General features: G+C 38.1%; 1 protein-coding gene across 6 annotated transcripts in view; it reads right to left on the bottom strand.

Moving 5' to 3' along the window:
- Nucleotides 1–14,956, bottom strand: part of JMJD1C (jumonji domain containing 1C) — a 252,566-nt gene that overhangs the window by 211,071 nt on the left and 26,539 nt on the right. The window contains exon 1 of one of the 6 annotated variants that reach the window (XR_004972207.1): nt 7,264–7,784. The exons of 1 other annotated variant lie outside the window; for it this stretch is intronic. Coding sequence is in view for 4 of the 5 variants with exons in the window: in XM_036336854.1 (XP_036192747.1) it covers nt 7,264–7,431 (168 nt within the window). In the remaining variant the exon portion in view is untranslated. Of the gene's footprint in view, nt 1–7,263; nt 7,785–14,956 lie in introns of those variants that run through there. 4 more of the 6 variants (XM_036336854.1, XM_036336849.1, XM_036336848.1 and 1 more) reach the window with 4 other exon arrangements.

Raw genomic sequence — 14,956 nt, forward strand, 5'->3', positions numbered from 1 at the left:
TTTCTATGAACATGGGGGTGTATACATTCTTTCTGATCGGTGCTTCGGGTTTCTTATGATATATTCCTAAAAGTGGGATCATTGGGTCAAAAGTTAGTTCCGTATTTAATTTTTTGAAGAAACTCCATACTGTTTTCCATGATAGCACCAGTCTGCATTCCCACCAGCAGTGTACTAGGGTTCCCTTTTCTCCTCATTCTAGCCAGCACTTGTCATTTGTTGATTTGTTGATGGTAGCCAGGTGTGAGGTGATACTTCATTGTCACTTTAATTTGCATCTCTCTAATGATCAGTGACTTTGAGCATTTTTAATATGTCTCTTGGCCATCTGTATGTCCTCTTTGGAGAAGTGACTAGGTCCTTTGCCCATTTTTTTTATTGGATTGTCTGTCTTCCTTTTGTTAAGTTGTATGACTTGCTTATATATTTTGGATATTAACCCTTTATCAGCTGTATCATTGCCAAATATGTTCTCCTCTACAGTGGGCTCTCTTGTTAATGGTTTCTTCCATTGTGCTGAAACTTTTGATTTTGATGTAGTCCCATTTATTTTCTCCTTCGTTTCCTTTGCATCAGGAGATGTGTCTGTAAACATATTGCTATGAGAGAGAGACTGAGATTTTGCTGCCTGTGGTTTCTTCTAGGATTTTTGTGGTTTCATGACTTATATTTGTCTCTTTTATCCATTTTGAGTTTATTCTTGTGTATGGTGTAAGTTGATGGTCTAGTTTCATTTTTTTGCATGTATCTGTCCAATTTTCCAAACACCATTTATTGAAAAGACTCTCTTGACTCCACTGTCAAATATTAATTGAGCATAATGGCTTAGGTCAATTTCTGGGTTCTCTGTTCTGTTCCATTAATCTATATGCCTATTCTTGTGCCAGTACCAGGTAGTTTTGAGAACAGTGGCTTTGTAGTATAACTTGAAATATGGTATTATGATTCCTCCTACTGTGCTTTTCTTTCTCAAAACTGCTGCAGCTATTCAGGGTCTTTTTTGATTCCATATAAATTTTTGGAGTATTTGCTCTAGCTCTGTTAAATATGCCTTTGGTATTTTAATAGGGATTGCACTGAATCTGTACATTGCCTTGGGTAGTATGGACATTTTAATGATGTTGATTCTACCAATCCATGAACACGGCATATTCTACCACTTGTTCATATCTTCTTCCATCTCTTTTTTCAACATCCTGTAGTTTTATGAGTACAGGTCTTTTACCTCCTTGGTTAAGTTTATTCCTAAGTACCTTAATTTTTTTTGTTACAATGGTAAATGGGATTGTGTGTGGCTTAGGAATACTGGCTCACCCCTTAGTCAAACCACACTATGGATAATGAATACTGGGTGAACAATCACTAAGGTAGATAATGTCACAAAAGAAAAATAGAGATTCAAAATTAAGAGTATATCGTAACAGCCCTGGCCTGGTAGCTCAGTTGGTTGGAATGTTGTCCCAATGCCCCAAGTTTCGGGTTCCTTCCTCCACCATCAGGGCACATGCAGGAGTCAACCAATGAATGCATAGATGGGTGGAACAACAAATCAATGTTTCTCTCTCTACAAAGTCAATAAATAAATAAGTTTATAAATGAGTAAACAGTAATAGATAATTGAGTTGGTTAGTATGGACTATAGTAATTCAATAAATTTTTATGATATTCATTTACCATTCAATGAACATTTACTAAACACCTAAGTAAATTCTAGGTACTGTACTAAATACGCAGAGAGGATAGATAATGAATATGAGTTTGAATGTTGAATACATTCTTTGTACAAAACATGAACTTGTCAAAATGTAATATATTAAATCTAAAAACATAGGGAAATAGCCTATATGCTTGCAATTACATTAAAATATCTAGCATTTTACTTTTAACTATGATTACATCCCTATATGAAAGAACACAATTCTCATGGTCAGATGTCTTTAGTCCAATTACCTGATGAATAAAAAAATTCTATCTTAAATTAACGGAAAAAAAATATGTGCCAGAATGTATGTATCACAAGTCAAGGGGAAACGTACCTCCTTTATTTAATTTTACAGAAGCATACTATTCAAACCATTTACTGGATAATCACCTTTTTTTTACACTAGGTAGTGGTTACAACTGTGTTAACTGACTCCATAAACTCTATCCATGTGCCATAGGTACAATTTACATACTCATTTTCTTGCAGTTAAGTCTTTTCAACTAATAACACCAACAAATTTAAGAAAGGGTAAAAAACAGTCTACATATTTAAATCAGACATAAAAGTTTTCCAATCTGCCAGCTAAACCAGTTTTCCCCATGGTTAACTTATCTAGGTGATACTGAGCAATAAAGTAAAAATCATTCATTCATTCAACATTTTGTGACTAAACCAGAAATTAGCATTATCAATACTGCAAGACCCTGTTATAAATTTCAGAATTACATAAACAATTATCTTAACAAAACTTATAAGGGAGTCAAATGTTACCAATTTAATATGAAACTTGAGATAGCTGAGCAGAATGCATAGAACCAAAAATGGAAAAGGACTTCCCTATAAATAAATCATAAATCACTTTAAACTTACTAAAAATAAGTATTTTATTTACATTTAAGACATAAACTCTGAAGAATAACTTTTATTAGGTATACAGTTTAGAACAGTTTAAATCTGTATTCCAAGGTTAACTACTCCTCACACTAAATGACCATAAGAAAATTCCCCAGCTCTGGCAGGTACCTGAGTTGGTTAGAGCATTTTCTAGATATGCCAAGGTTGCGGGTTTGATCAGGGTTAGGGCATATACAAAAATCAATCAATGAATGCATAAATATGTGGAACAACACACTGATCTCTTTCTCTCCCCCTTCCTCACTCTTAAAAAATCAGTAAGTAAAAATTAACAAAACAAAAAGAAAATTCTCCAATACACAAGCAAATTTATGTGTTTGGTCTATGAAGCATAATGTAACTTTTTATTCCATTTGGGTATTAAAAAAATGCCTGATACTTTTTAAAAAAATATTTTTTATTATGGATTTCAGAGAGGGAAGGAGAGGAAGGGAGAGGTAGAAACATTAATGATGAGAGAAAATCATTGATCGACTGCCTCCTGCTCGCTTCACACTGGATCGAACCCGCAACCTGTGAGTGTGCCCTGACCAGGAATCGAACCCTGGCCTCCTGGTTAATAGGTCAATGCTCAACCACTGAACCACACCAACCAAGCAGTTCGATCCTTTTTAAAAGAAAATACTGACGTTTTACACAGGTAAGCTTAAAAAAATGCTGCAATCACCCTAAGAATCAAGGGAAGGTGGGTGGGTAAATGAATGGATGGATAATATATGGCTGACAGGTTATGGAAGGTAAGTAAAAAAACATTTGAGTAAAGACACTTTTGCTCTTTAATAAGTATGACAATATTTTACAATAGTACTTCTCCATTTTTAGCTTTCTTTCTATAATACTACCAATCTTCCAGCAAAGTTCCTCAAAAAGTAGGGCAATAATAATGTTCAACATGTATACCAAGGCAAAAACCTCCCTAAGTGATAGGGTTAAAAAAGAATTCAACATGCTGAGGTCTCACAATATACTTTAAGTATTTCAACAATGTGGCCCTCCTGAATAAAAAGGGTTCACATAAAGTTTTTTGGCGGTTAATTAATGTAATTCCAATAGATAACTCAGAAGGCTTTCAAGCCATTTTGTTTTTAGAAGTCACCAACACAATAGGTGAAATTATCCAAGAATAGTTTAGTAAAAATTCTACATTAGGCTCATTTACTTAAGAGATCAGATAGTAATGACATTGAAACTGCTAGCATGAAAAAATACAATTTTAGTCTTATTTGTATCAAATAATATATCTTCTTATTGTAAAAGAATGTTTTTGCTATCATAGTTTGGTGAGCTGAATAGTGCCATCCCAAAGATGCTCATTCCCTAATACATGAAACCTATAGCGTTGTGACATTACACGGCAAAGGGGAACTAAGGTTGTTAATTAGCAAATGGGGAGATTATCCTGGGTTATCTGGGTGCACCCAATATGATCACAAAGGCATTTAAAAGTGGAAGAGGTAGCAGGAGCATCAGAGAGAGGTGTGCTTGGAGAATGGTCAGAGAGATACAATGTTGCTGGTTTTTAAGGAGGAAGAGAGCCCTGAGCCAAGTCATATGGACTGCTTTTAAAAGCTAGAAAGGGAAAAAAGAAAGGAAAAGATGTCCCTGGGAGTATCCAGAAAAGAACACAGTTCTATCACACCTTGATTTTAGTCCAGAGATCCATGTTAGACTTGTAATCTCCAGATCTATAAAATAATCAACTCATATTGTGGAAACTACCATGGCTGTGGTAGTTAACAGCTGTGGTCGGAGAAAAAAAAATTAATGCACATGGCATTCCTTATACATAAGACCAAAAGTAAGAATTGGTTAACTTTTGAGACAAAGTATTCCCTAAACTTTCAAGTTTTGATAGTTATCCTTCCAAACATGTGCCATAAATATGTACAGCCAATATCCTATTAATAAAAGCCTATGTAGTCGTGACGCCCTCACGCTGTAACGAGCGATCACCAGGAGGCTGCGTGTATAGTGGGCGTGCATGAGTGGGCAGGGCTGCGCTTGCACATGGGTGGGTGGGGGCTTGATGCTGCATGCGCGGTGCAGAGGTGGGTCCCGCAGCTCCAGCCCACCTCTTTGGGGCAATCCATCGAGGAGCCCCGGATGGGTGGGTGGGGCCTACTTCTTTGGGACAATCGATTGCGTGGCTCCCGCACTGTGAGAGGGCACTGACCAAGCTGGGGGGAACTCCCCTTCCAGTGCACAAATTTTGTGCACTGGGCCTCTAGTTTCTAATAAATGTGCTGATGCTAAACTGTCCCAAGTTTCATTAATTTAGAATTATAAATGTAAACAAAATACGAATGTAAGAAAGTCTAGGCGTTAACACTTTAGGCTCTAGGTTTTAAAAACCTCAGATTACACTGTAGTAAATTCTTCAAATAAAGGCTGTTATATAAAGGAAAACTGTTAAAGGTTCACATAAGCATTAATGTTTTGAGGTAATATTTGCATATAGGAAATACACGTTTTAGGTGTATGATAAGTTTTGACATTTGTATACACCCCTGTAACCAACAATCAAGATATAAAACATTTCCATCACCTGGGAAAACTTGTTCTTTCCCATCAATCCCCATCATCCGCATATATTTTTCACTTTTAAATATCCAGCTTATGTCCTAGCCGGTTTGGCTCAGTGGATAGAGTGTTGGCCTGTGGACTGAAGGGTCCCTAGTTCCATTCTGGTCAAGGGCACATGCCTGGGTTGCGGAATCGACCCCCCAGCAGGGGGCGTGCAAGAGGCAGCTAATCAATGATTCTCTCTCATCATTGATGTTTCTCTCTCTCCCTCTCCCTTGCTCTCTGAAGTCAATAAAAATATATTTAAAATAAATAAATATCTAGCTTAATACCTTGCCTTTTAAAAACATGGTATATGTAGTAAATGCCTCTCTATATATCATTTAAATTTCCATGTAATTGTTTTTAATGTATTTATTTTTATAACTTGACTATCACCAATAATATTCATAATTTAAAACTATATTTCCTAATATTCATGTGTGTACTAAGATAAAATACTGTGGAAAACCCAAAACAGCATTCCATGTTTGTCTTGAAATATTAAAATGCTCAGCTATAATTTAACTAGCTTCTACATAAAAGCCCAGGCAACTTCATATCATAGTAAAAGGAGAAATAAATTCAGAACATATCTTTTACACAACAAAGTTATTGAATTGCCACAGTTGTAGATTACGATCAAATTTCAAGGGCGATTCTTTTACTTTTCAACCGGAGTAACAATGAAAACTTTCAAAATTACCTCTATTCTGCTTATTTCCAATCAAAACTACCTATTAGCAAAACAGATGTATTTTGCAATATCAAGTCAAATGCCTTATGACACCATATCATTGACTATGGGCATGAAACAAGGTTTACAAAAACAATCAGAAACTCCAACAGAAATATTAAAATAGGTACATGTAAAGGTAGATATTAAAGTGAATTTGGAATTGTGAATCCGCATATATATAAAAGGAAGAATATTCCCAAATTTTAAATTTCCAGTGAAAATTAAATGCCCAGGGCACTTACCAATGAATTTCATGGATTATGTATTCCTAAAGCAGACCTAAACCGACTTTGCGAAGCTTACTGCATGTCTTGCCTCTAACTCTGCCCCTGACTTCCGACCTGTCCCCCAGTGAAAATGTGCTTGGAACACGGACGGGACACAGCCCATCTACACATTCCTACACGACTGAAAGAAAATGCTGGCAGAGTCATATGTAAGGAGAGGGGAGGAAAGGAAAAGACAAAGGTTCAGCTGGGCATTAACGTTTTAACTTACATTTTTTGTTTCTTTTAAAACAGTATAAAACCTTAAAACGGATGACAAAAGCACTTCACTTCTAACAAAAACACACAACACTATGTAAAAAAACGGAAGGAAGGAAGGGAGGGAGGAAGGGAGGAAGGAAGGGAGGGAGGGAGAACGGGAGGGAGAGAGGGGTTGATTTTTATGGCCCTCCAAACCAAAACTTTTCATTTTCATCGTTTCCGGTTAGAAATACAAGCATCTACTGTGGAAAGAGGTGAAATCTGGGTACCCCTGCCGCGGCCTTGGCCCCAAAGCATACTGCAATCCCAGGACTGACGGGAAGACAGAGGTCTCTCTCTGTTCTCCCTCCCTCATCTGCCTCGCGGGTAAGTTTCACGTCCCCAGCCTCCGCACTGTTGAGACTGGAGCGAGAAGAGATGCTGGCTGGTCTGACCCCGACGGCCACAGGGTCCGCCCCCCACCCACCCACCCACCCCCCACCCACCCACCCACCCCCCACCCCCCCACCCCCCGCCCGCCTGACTGCGCAGACCCGCCTCTCCGAAAGGTCTCCGTGGCCGCCCAGGAGCTGCACCGGGAGCCGCGGCAGACCCTCCAGGACAGGGACCGAGGAGCCGGGCCAGGGCCCCGGCGTACGCTAGGGAGTCCAGCTCCATCACGGTTCCCATCGGGAAGCCATATGCAGGGAGGGGGCGACCCCGTGAGGGGAACGTGGGCAAATCCGCCTTGAGCTCGCCGGGGGGGCGTGACCGCCAGTTGGCCAGCAGAGCCAGGTGCCAGAGGTACCCCGAGGTATGGCTGCGATAAAGTGGGGGGCAGGCTCGGACTCGGGGGATGAGGGGCGCGCTCTTACCGCCAGGTCCGGATTGCGGCAGTCCCGGTGTGACACCGCTCGGATGACCCCCGCTCGCCAGCCCCGCCGGCTGCGGCCGCCCTCCCGGCGCTCCGGCCGCGCCTCTTCGCCCACCGCCAGGCACAGGAACCGCTTCCCCACCAGCTCCGGCCGCGTCTCCACCGCCATGGCCCCCACGGGCGACGCGGCCGCTGCTGCCGCGTCCACTGCTCGGTGACCCTCGAATCGACGCTATCGGCCGCCCATGCTGAGGAGAGCGGACCCGAGGACGGTGGCAGCCCCGTGAGCGAGCGCGGACTCGGGGGCGCACCGGCCGCTCTGCGCAGAGGGCACTGCGACCTCGGTCGCCTAGTCAACCCTCTCCTGGCCTCTCCGTCTCGCAGCCTGACTGCAGGTCTACATGGACACGCGCGCACCACACACACCAAACTGACAAACCCCACGGCGGTCTGAGCGCCCAGGCAGCCCGCCGCCGGCGCCGAGCCCGGCCAGTAGTGCTCCGCCTCCCATCCACCCGCGGCTGCGAGCGGCGTCTCCTTCCGCCGGCGCGGGCGGGGGAGGGAGCCGCGGAAGAGGGTCCCAGGAACCACCGCAGACGCAAAGTAGTGCCCCGCGCCGCGGCGGCCGCGGCGGGACCCGGCCGGCTGAGGAGCGGAGAGATGGGCAGGAGAAGAGGACGCTCTCCTCCAGGAGCACGCAAGAGCGTTTGCAGCCCATCTTCCACTCGTCGCTCCTTCGGTGGGGTGAGGCGAAAGTAAAGCGCGCCGGTTTCCACTCTGGATCACAACATCAACTCCAGGTTAAGCGCCACTTCGGCAGAGCGGTGCTTTTGGGAACACGATGCTCGCCTTTGCCTGAATTAACAGTCCTGGAGTCCCAGCAGCAAAGCACAGCAACACTTTCAACTGAAGACGAAGCCCACAGAACTCAGTCACTGCAGAACAGTCCACGACTTTAATGAAAATGAGGAAAGCACTGTCATCCTATCCTCCCCTTTTGTGGCGATAGTAGTTACGTGTATGAGCTATTCGGAGGCTGACACCTCGCTACTGCTTTGTTGTAAAACGCCAAACGAGGCGCCCCGTTGAGCGCTTTTGTCAATAACCTTAAAATTCACAAACTGTCTCCGAGCAATTTGAGTAGTTTTAGTACAGTACTAGTGCATATCTCAAACTCACTGGTCAGATGATAAAAGCAGGGATATGCTCCGGATTCAGTTATTAGAAAATCGTGGAAAGGAAAGGAGTTTGGCCAATCACAGCTCAGAAAAATAAATTATGTTTACTTCCCGTCCAATCACAACAAGACTTTGTAACCAATACACAAACAGATCTCCAACCTGGAATCCTTGTAAATCAAACGGTACAGATTTTTATTTGTAGTCTTTTTAAAGGGTAGTTTTTAAAACCCACTTTGTTGTTTTCAGGGCCATATGATTATAATCAATTCCAAAAAGCTAGCCCAATTCCAAAAATCTAGCCCAATAAAACATTCTAAATTTTGGCTTCTTAGAGATTTTCCTAAACATGTACTTTTTTTTTTTTTTAAATATATTTTCTATTGATTTTTTACAGAGAGGAAGAGAGAGAGATAGAGAGTTAGAAACATCGATGAGAGAGAAACATCGATCAGCTGCCTCCTGCACATCTCCCACTGGGGATATGCCCGCAACCCAGGTACATGCCCTTGACCGGAATCGAACCCGGGACCTCTCAGTCCGCAGGCCGACGCTCTATCCACTGAGCCAAACCGGTTTCGGCCCTAAACATGTACTTTTAAAAAAAGTTACCTTTCTAATAAAGGAATTTACACTAATGATCTGAATGTTAAAATAAATATAAGGCTTTTATCTACTTTCTTAGAAAACCCAAGCTGAGCTGTTTGAAGTGGGAAAAACATGGCCACTTCTTAGGTTAGAAACCAAAATTACAAAAACATAGATTTTAATCATAATGGTCTATTTTTGCTCATCTTAAGGACGAATATAGAATTGTAATATACCAAAAAGGAAAACCTCTTCCACAATGCATATTGGCAAGTTACGAGAAAAATTAAATTTTACATGTGCAATTTTATTTCCACGTTCATTCTTTTAATATCTAGTGAATAATACTTAGCAAATCATCCTGAGAACTACAAACTTACATTTCTAAACTCTCAGCTTGGATTACGGAACCAGTAAAATAACCTGGTGAAAATAACAACATGTGGAAAGAGAAAAGACAGAAGATCTGTATTCAAATACCAAATTATCAATGACTTGCATTGTGATCTTGGGCTTGACACAACTCTTACAATGGACATTGCCTGCTTCCTAATCTCAGTCACATTGTATGAGCAAGTGAAAAATATAAAGTAGTTTGAGAAAAGAGATGCAAACACTATTATATAAATCTCAGTCACACAAAAAAAGTCACTAAATTATATTTTTGGAGTATATGTTGTCAGATTGTATTACATAAAACTTCCTGTTGATTTCAATCTTATAGTCAAACTCCTCTAAATGGACACCTAGGAACCCTCACTTCATTTTTTTATTGAATTTATTGGGGTGACATTGGTTCACAAAACTATCATAGAGGTTTCAAGTGTACAACTCAACAAAACATCATCTGTATACAGTACAGTGACACTCACTACATGTTGAAAACTGTCCTTTTAAGCACTTTGAAAAGCATGTAAATTCACTAAATCCATCAAAATATTTCAAGTGCAAAAACAAAGTTTTCATAAGGTCATATATCCTCACAATATTTTCCATCAAATGTCTCCTATTCTTAGTACTATATTCCAAACAGTATTTTACTTATCCCTTGATTACAGCCAGTGTGCTTAGAATATACAAGAAAAAAAAAATCACCAATTTGTGGATATCTTGCTACTGGAGAAACTTGAAATGCATTTTTAAAAATGTAAAATACAAAGGTCTTAAAATATTTTTGTTTGCTGGCATTTTTTGCTTTGTTTTAGGGAGCATTTATATTATTTTATTTTTGAGAGCACATCATCACTATACATAACATGGAGTTAAAATAAATTTTAAAGTCAAATTTGAAACCTTAGAATATTTATTTGTTCAATCAGTTCCCTTACATCCTTTGCTTTCATTAAGATCCTCAGAAAATGACAGTATTAGTCAATGTAAAGAAAAGAGTTAAAGTATTTTTCACTGTGTAGGCAAAGAAAGTTCACACAGGAGTATTTAAAATGACAAAGTTTACTTATAGAAGTTGAAAAATTAAAAATATAGACTAGATTTTGTATTTCTTCCATTCTCACATCTAAATATGTACATTAAATATATACACACACATCAATTCAAGCAAATGTCTTATAATCTATATAAAAGATACATTAGGGAATCATCATTTAAAAGGTATTCATTGCAATGATAAGGACCATAGTTATCCATTTAATCATCAATAATTAATAATTCATGAAGTTTAACAAATGGCCTACCAGTTATAAAATTATCACTTTTTGACTTCGTGTAATTAATTATAGGAAGAGCTAATAATCTGCTCTCATACATACCAGTATTTTGTGTTACTATAAGTGCCTATTTTAAACATCACAAATAAAACAAATTGATTTAAAAAGTTAGTGCATATATCTTATCATACTAGCCATCATTTATGAACACTTACTATGTGACAGACACTATGCTAACTACTTCACACGTGTAATTTCACTTTATTTTTTAAGATGAAGAAAATGAAGCTTTAGAGTAGTTTAGTTCTTGCTAAGAATACATATTAAGGAACTGGGATTCAAAATCAGGCCTTATGGTTTCAAAGCCCCCTGCATTATACTAAAAAGTCACTAAAAGGAAATATAAAGGTGAGTCACCTAGTTTCCTCCTCTTTATTAACACAGATTATTCATAATTGATTTATTTAGCATTTATTGTGTGACTCATATCATCCTCGAGAGGTCTATTTGGAAAGACAGACAACAGAAATGCCTTGGTTTGTTTATTTAAGGATGTATCAATAGAATAACACACAAGATAAGTTTAGTGCATTTTAATAAATAATTTTCAAATCTATTATATCTTGGAGGCATTTATTAATTATCAAATGTACATATTTATGGGTACACTTATGTACTGAGGAAGCCAATATTAAAATGAAGGAATCCAAGAATTTAAAATGAATTATGCAAGTGAAAGGCCAAGAATAGAATGGAAATAAATTTAACATGTTTATTTTTAAACCTTAATTTTTATTTTGATATTTCCCTAAGCTCTTAATTAAACTGAACTGCTCAATCACACTTATGATAATGATAAATAATTCAAATGTCACTTCCTCAAGGAAGCCATCTCTGATCCCCAGACTAGGTCAAATTCCCAATTATGGATTTTCAAACCATTTCCTATTTTTATCACAATTGTATTTATACCATTTATTGTGTAATTGACTGTTTTATATTTGTGTTCCTTGTTAGAATATAAGCTTCCTAAAGGCAAGAAAAATGTAACTTGTTCATATATATAATCCCAGCATTGACTAAGCCTTGTAAAGAGCATATACTCAATAAATGTTATTGAATTAACAAAGGAATATAGCAAAATGTACCTTTTGCTAATTCGAACCCAACTAAGAGAAACAGTTTATTTCTAAATCAACAGTCCTAAGTAGATTTCATGTTCTTCCTAAAGGGTTATTCATTGTATTCAAAATAATGTCTTACATACATTATCTCATTTCACCATGGAGATACAATGGAAAGCCTTCAAAAAAATTGAGCTTTGCCCAGCTGGTGTGGCTCAGTAGTTGAACGTCATCCCATGCACCAGGAGGTCACTGATGAGATTCCTGGGCAGGACACATGTTGGGGGTTGTGGGCTTGATCCCCAGTGGGGGTTGTGCAGGAGGCAGCGATTAATGTTTCTTTCTCTCTCTCTCTCTCTCTCTCTCTCTCTCTCCCTTCCTCTCTCTGAAATCAGTAAAAACATATTTTTTTTTAAAAAAGAAAAAACAAAACACCTGAGCTTTACCAGAAAGCAAGGTTGTTCCTGAGAATAATTTCTAAAGAACACATGGAGAGAAAGAGTTAAAATTCACAAGAAAAACATTCATTTTGTTACCAAACTACCAATTTAATGCAAACCCAAAAATGATCCTATGAGTGTATATCCAAAACACCAATCTATTCTTAGTATTCTAAAGAGAACTGTCTCAAATAATGTATTTGATGGAGCCAACACACAAACATAACTTTCTGACTGTCTTCTTGATGCCATGTGAAATGAGCAAGAGAGATAAAGGAGGAAACTAGAACGAAAGGAAGAAAGGAGAAAAGAAGTACTGGGCCTTTTAATTGTACACTCTCCACATCTGTTACCCAGTTTCCAATTTAAATTCTGGCTGCACAAAAAGCTACCATTTCTTTTCAACATTTTCTATTAAAAATGAGACTATGAATCCAATTTTTAATGATAACAAACTTAAAATAGAAGAATGCACACAGCATTGGATATTTCCTAACCTGTTGAGGGAGAATGTAGCTACAAGAAACAAATAAATGGAAAGTTCCAGTGAGCATTCAGGAAGGGTCTTCCCAGAGTGTCCCCACAGTACTCTTTGTTCATCACCCTCTCACAAATGCTTCAACTAACTACCACTAAAATATGCTACATGGCAGCTTGCACTTTGCACCTTCAACTATTACATTAGCTCCTTGACTTATGAACAAATTAGGCTCCTAAAGGATTATGTTCCTGTTAGTCTCACAAGCTTTCACTATTGCCACATGTTAGTTGTGGCAGAGCTGTAAGTCCTAAAGAACAAGAGCTTCTATAGTTGTATGTAAAGCTATGAAGGAACGTCAAAGTAAAATCTAAGCTAAAAAGTAATATGTACTGACTAAAAAAACTCAGCATGCTAACTATACTCCATTGAAGCTCTCCCCTCAGATGAAGCTGAATTCTACACAAGGAACTTTACAACCAAGTACACAGTTTCTGAGGCACATTTCTCAAATTAATGGCATCTGGCTTCAAAGAAACAAAACTAAACAAAACAAGATCTAGCAGTGAAATATGGGGGATCTAGTCATTCTTTTCTTTGGCAAATTCTAGAAAAAGCCATATGATTAAATATAAGATTTATAACACAACAAAACATATATGTATTAAAAATAAATTACTCCATATAAAGGAAAGCACTGTCTTTTGGCTCCACATGTGTTTCACTACCATAGATAATTTATTTATTCAATTAAAGAGAGTGTATATTATAGTGTTCCAATCCCAAGGCTTGTTTTTACAGAAGCTCAGTATTTTTCCTTTAAAAATCACAATTGACACATATGAAAACCAGACCTCAAAATAAGAGACTTTTTAACTACAAACTTGAAATTCAAATCAACCTCCCCAAAACATTATGCTACTCCAGGGCACATTTTGATAGTATCTAAGAATAAATGTCTAAGAGAAACACTCAGAAAGCTAACCAATTTCTCTTTTTACAAAATATGCAAACACTTAGGTTACAACTGGTCAATCCCCATTCCACACAGCCACTTACAAATGTATGTCTTAAGATACTTATCCCAAATGTAACAAAGTAGAAATTAGCAATCACATAATGCAGTGTAATGAAATAGCAGGAATCTGGGCAATCTACATTACTTCTACCACTAACTACTGCATAGTTTGGACAAACCAGTTTGCTTCTCTAGGGATAATATATAAAATGTACAGGCTGATATAATCCTTAAAGATTCTAAAAGTTTGCTCCTAAGGCTTCTGAATAATTCAGCAAGTAGGAAAACACACTCTCCTATCACACGGTGGGTTCAAACCTAAAAGATGTTAAAGGATTGATAAATGTTAAATGATTATCTCAAAGGTCTCGCAGAAGATATTCATATTAAACATTAATACATACATACTAATAATACAGACCAAAAAACTTCCCAATTAACCACCACTGCAGAATGGCTTCTTTACCCTGCTTTCTAAATTTGCTCTTAAATCTAGCATATTAAAATAATCTATCAGAACTAACTTCAAGTGGAGGAATTTTTTAGATACTATGCATTACAAATAACCTTTGTATTTTAAACTTTTACCTTGCATGCCTTCATGTTTTTCTGTTTATAGTGGATAAAAATCCTTTTTTCAACGATTCTAATTAAAAAATTATCTTAAAATCAATTATTTCATTTGTTTTTATATCTAAATTTACATGAATGCTTCTTTCTTCCACTTACAATTTATTTTTTATATTCACAAGTTTTAAATTTTATACAGTCAATATGCTAATATCGTTATCTTTCAACCTTAGATAATATGTAGGTATTCTTCTGTATTTTCTTCTAGTAGTCTTATATTTCAATTATTATAATTCCTTTAAAATTAGATGATAATATCTACCCCTAAGGGAAGGATAAGAAATCATCCTGCCCCAAACAATAAAGGTCTACTGCTACTGGGGGAAAGGTTAAGCAGAGCCTGTCCTCAAGAGTAAAGACGGTCTACTCTAGGAGGACAAAAGATAAGCCTCATCCCATGCCCACCACTAAAAAGCAAACCAGCAACATGTAATAAGTAACAGCACTCTACTAATAGAGAAGGAACAAAGGAGTATAGAAAGAGTCTCACTGAAGTACAGATGTGCAAGTAAGGCCTAAAGATATAGGTGGAGTAAAAACACTGAGTTAAAACTTTCCAGTAAATCTGCAC

This window comes from Myotis myotis, unplaced genomic scaffold, assembly GCF_014108235.1.
Source record: "Myotis myotis isolate mMyoMyo1 unplaced genomic scaffold, mMyoMyo1.p scaffold_m19_p_15, whole genome shotgun sequence".
NCBI classification, from domain to species: domain Eukaryota; kingdom Metazoa; phylum Chordata; class Mammalia; order Chiroptera; family Vespertilionidae; genus Myotis; species Myotis myotis.